Source organism: Crocodylus porosus, unplaced genomic scaffold (genome assembly GCF_001723895.1).
Source record: "Crocodylus porosus isolate Cpor-Errol unplaced genomic scaffold, CroPor_comp1, whole genome shotgun sequence".
In the NCBI taxonomy this organism is placed as follows: domain Eukaryota; kingdom Metazoa; phylum Chordata; order Crocodylia; family Crocodylidae; genus Crocodylus; species Crocodylus porosus.
In genome coordinates, this window is record NW_017728943.1 from 17,414,873 (window position 1) to 17,419,688 (window position 4,816).

The window sequence follows — 4,816 nt, forward strand, 5'->3', positions numbered from 1 at the left end:
TTTCAGCCCTCAAACTGGGGAACATCAATGTTAGCATAAAGAACACTGTATAGGTCCACCCACCATCAAGTTTCCATCTTTACTACTTGCCATGTTTAATTTTTTAAACGCACCTTCAGTGACTAAAACATATCTTGCCTGGAAAATTAGAACCCAGTAAGCATCATCTACGAGAATGCAACTGTTTAGTCTATGCATAAAATTGCATATATTTTGATTTACCTAAGCTATTGAACCAATTCTCTAACCAGTAAAACAGAGCATTTAAATAATTTAGTGTGATGGACTTCACTGTTGTAACATTATAGTACACCATGAAGTGAGGTTCTGTTCTGAAAAAGCGACTGGTTTCTTAAGAAGGATAAGACCAGTTTATCTTTCAAAGCAGAGTTAGTTCCTCTTTACAAGTCCTTTTGGGACAGTTTGTTGATCTTGGGTTCTTCACTTTTTTAGCTTATTGATCCTTATTTTCTTTCAAAAGGGTGAGAATGTTGACCTGAACTGAAATGAGGAAAAAAAAAAAAAATACATTACCTACTATGTTCCTGGAACTGAAAAATCTCTGCATGAAGTGGGAATTGGTGAAAAGGATTTCAAACATCTTGTCTGCACTGATATGGAAAACTCTGTTTATAACAAGTCTACCTTGGAGGTCATTCTCAGGAGTGTCCTTGGCTGTTAAGGTAATGCAGAAAGAACATGTTAAGGAAACAGGCAGTCCCCTGGGCTGCACCCTGTAAAGAGACATTTTAATGCTGGAACCTTTAAGATTCAACCAGAAACCAAAAAAACAACCAACAACAAAAAAACCAATACAGGTTTTCAATATATCCAACAGTAGATAATGTACAATATTTGATAAGCATGCCCTTAAAATTACAGCCCAGAGTTTATTAATATCACTAACCACATATCCAACCTTACTTAGAAAGGCTGAGGGCAACTTACAATAGATGACAAAACCCACTAGGTAAGAAACAACATATAGACTCCCTAAACACCCCAAAACTTGAGCATGTTCCCCCTCCCCCCCACAACTCTTGCTCCTCTGTGCATCACCCCTAAGAATAAACTCCCTGGCTAAACCTCAACCACGCTTTCCCAAACTTCCCAGCTAATCTAACCTGTTTTTCATTTCATTTTACCATTATTTTCACCTAGTGTCCACTGTCAACTAAGAACAATTGGGCCTTTCAAATAGGCCACTTGCCCTTCAACTGCAGTTCCTGTTATGTTAAAATATCTAGCATACCTTCTTTACCATCCATATGAGAAACATCCAGATTTTTTTTTTTTAATTCCTAATAAATAAAGCAGTTGAATAATGTTGCTCAAATAGTGGGCATACATGTGCACAGCAGTTCAGACCAAAAAAAAAAAAAAAAAAAAATCAGACTCATTTTCACTTGTTTATAATGTGAAGCTCTCTAGCAACCTTTTTAGCTTGCAATGCTAAACAGGATGCTGCAGTGCTTGCAGTATGCAACATTGCAGGAAATTAAGATATTCCTATTGGATTTTTTCAATATGTAGTTTTGTTTCCTATTCTTAGATCCAATTCTTTCTTTGCCAGTAAGACAACCCCTCACCTCCCAAATCTGTGCTTTTGGGAAGGATACTGGTACTTGCCCTTATTTACTTCTCCCCATTAAAGCATAACTTTCCAGGTACCACCTTCACAGGTCCTAGTTTTGCTCCCAAGCTGCTGTACAGCTTTACTCTATTATGAAACTATCTTTTTCTGCCTCTCTGATTACAATTATGAGGGAGTTTTGGGGGTTTGGTCTCTTGGTGCAAGGGGAAGAGTAGTTTCAGCTGAACATGCAAATGCCCACAGAACATACAATTTGTCATATGAATCTAATTTTGCAAAGTTGTAAGACTGACGATTTGAAAAGGTCACACAGTTGGCACCACTAAAATATCAACACCCACCAGTAACTGTCACAAAAAAAAAAAAGAATCTCTGATGCCAAGATATATTTCAGTCTGCCTGCATACACATATTGCAATAATCTGAAGGACTGCTGCATGGTAATGTTGGTCAACACCTGTCCATTGTTCTTTGGTGCAAACTAACGCTGTGTAAGCTCCCCAGTAAACCACCAGTCCAGTCCTGGCCCTGCTCCATTCAAAAAACACCAAACAAACACACACACACACACACACACCCCAACTCTGTGACATGCAAACAAACCACCCCAAAGCAAAGCAAGCAAAGCAGAGCAAAAATCAACAAAAAAGTCAAACATAATTGCCCTATTTATAACCTGGATGAAAACAAAGGTTTACACAACACCAGGACTCCTTTTACCATGTTATGTTCTGATTATGAGAGATGCTTTCCCATTCATGATTACAGGGTGAACCAGAAAGTGCAGGCTGTATTTAACAAGACGTCTATGTAACTAACCAATTTGCTAGGATGCCTATTCTCTGTGATAGAGTTGCTGTGGTGAAACACATGGCAAGGAACCAGGAATTCTGAGTGCATTTTTAGCCTGTGCAACAATATTCAGTGCAAGTTTCAGGTGCAGTATTCAACCTAGGTTTCACGAGGGCTAAGACTCTAGTAAAGTCAAGTACGTGATGTGAGACCAAACATCTTTAACATCTAAGCCTATCCCAGGTCTGAATATTTTACCACTCTTGTATAACAATTCCTTTTAACCACAGGGGGTGCCAGTGCCATCTACATGGAGTCAGCTTTTTCAGTGGAGACATGAACAACGGTACAGCAGATAAGACCTGTAATCTTTGGGTACAGACTAGGGCTGTATGAAATTTCACCAGCCGTTTCATTTTGACACTGTTTCGACTCATTTCAAGCTTGAAACAGCAAAATCTAAATGAAACAAAGGGCTTTGAAACAGCCTTGAAACAAAAACAAGGCTAGTCGAAACGTTTTGAGTTTCAAAGCAGCCAGCCACCAGCTGGTGAGAGACAGGGGAGAACCAGGGCTGCGCTCCCAACAGTTCCAGGCTCAGCCAGGCAGGAAGCGTAGCCCTGGCTCTCCCCACCTCTCACAGGGGAAGCCAATCACAGTGCAGGGGAAGGGAATTGAGCCCTGGCTCAGTTCCCCTCCCCAGTGCTGCAAACCGGGTTGGAGAAGGGCACTGAGCTGGATTGTTCAGTTTTGTTCCCCAGACCATCGTGCTGGGGAAACGGACTCAGCCCAGCTGAGCTGAGTTCCCAACCTCAGCTGGCCATCTCTGTGCTGGGGAGGGGAACTGAGCAAAAAACTCGAGCTCAGTTCCCTTCCCCAGTCCCAGGAGACAGCACTGGCTTCCCTCCCTCATCTAGCAGGCAGATCGGGGGCCCTCAGCCCTGGGAGGAGTGGCACAGCCCTGGCAGCCCTCCTAGGGTTGGGTCTCGATCTGCCTGCCAGATGACAGAGGCTGTTTTGAGCATCGCCATTATAGCCAATGGGTAAAACGTCGAAACAGTCTCAGTTTCAACAAAGCAAAATGGAACAGCTGTTTCGACTCGAAATGAAACGTGAAATAAAAAGCAAACACTCTTCTGTCCAAACCTCAAAACTCAAGTTGAAATGGAACAGTGCCATTTTGCGCAGCCCTAGTATAAACTCTGGTTAACTGAGATAAGAGTTCCTGATACTCAAGTGGCCTGGAACATCCTTGAGTAATCACCTCCAAATATTTCAAGGGAAACTCTCTCTTGAAAAATCTACTTTATTAAAATTAAAGCAAATAGTGGTTTCAGGTCCTGCCCCTGCCTCAAAACCTTGGCCATATGTGGTTTTTGCAGCAGGATGTAAAAATAGCCCTCCCCTCCACTGCTGAGAAAAATCCACACACAACACTGTGGGGCTTCAATTACAGCAAATAAAAAACATTTTACTCCTGAATGTGAGCACATGCTTGATAAGTGCTTGGTTCATGTTAATAAAGGTGTGAAAACCAAGCATGTACATTAAGTTTGCCTCAACCTTCCTGTGCACTCCCATATAGACATGACCTAAAAAACACAAAAAGGTAATCAACTACACAAAAGGAAACAACTCAAAAGAAAAAAAAAAAAAAAGGAGAGTAGAAGTAAAAATGTTTTTTAAAACATCTCAGCTCTTTGTACTTTTGGTGTTATTCTAACACCAATTAATTAAAAACATTTTCAGAAAATGCACTTTTTAATTTGATGCAATATGAAGCATCAGCCACTGTCTGCATTAGGATTCAAGCAATTTTTCTTCTTGGGGAGGTCAGGGGCCTTTTTTGTTTGCCATAGCATGTGTTGGGGTGAAAGGGTTGTCAGGGGAGGGGAAGAGGGATTCTGCAAATTTGATATCCATGAGGCAATCTTAGAACTGGTGTGGGGTAGTCAGAATGCTGGGCAGCCTTTGTCCATTCAGGTCTGCTTACATTCCTCAATACTTGTTTGTAGAAATCCTTGCTTTTCTACTCCCTGGTTTCTCCTGTGCAAATCCATGTGGCAATTGTAGCACAGATGTCTGCTAGGACAGTGCTGGCAAACCACCACACTCACAGCCCAAACTGAGCTTTGCAAAAATATATATATTCTAGAAGCAAAAGGTGAATTTACAACTTCAGCTATGACTCCAGTCCCAAGGTTTAGCTTAAAAAGTGAGAATTGGGAGACGTGAAGAATGGTCTGTCATACCCAAAAGCTTGTCTGACTTGACCAACTGCATGGCTGGGATTCAGTAAAAAGAAATGTGTGTGACGAAGTCATCAGCAAAGCTAACTGCACTTTATCATGCATCAGCAGATTGCGTGACAAACAGAACCAAGGAGGTGATACTTCCCCTCTATCGGGCGCTGGTCAGACCGCAGTTGGA

The 4,816-nt window shown here is 41.5% G+C and overlaps 1 protein-coding gene across 8 annotated transcripts in view; it reads right to left on the reverse strand.

The window, feature by feature from the left end:
* GRAMD1C (GRAM domain containing 1C) overlaps positions 1–4,816 on the reverse strand; it is a 113,757-nt gene that overhangs the window by 12,224 nt on the left and 96,717 nt on the right. For all 8 annotated transcript variants that reach the window (XM_019548786.1, XM_019548789.1, XM_019548793.1 and 5 more), the window contains one exon: positions 535–675. In XM_019548786.1, the coding sequence (XP_019404331.1) occupies positions 535–675 (141 nt within the window). The remainder of the gene's footprint in view (positions 1–534; positions 676–4,816) is intronic.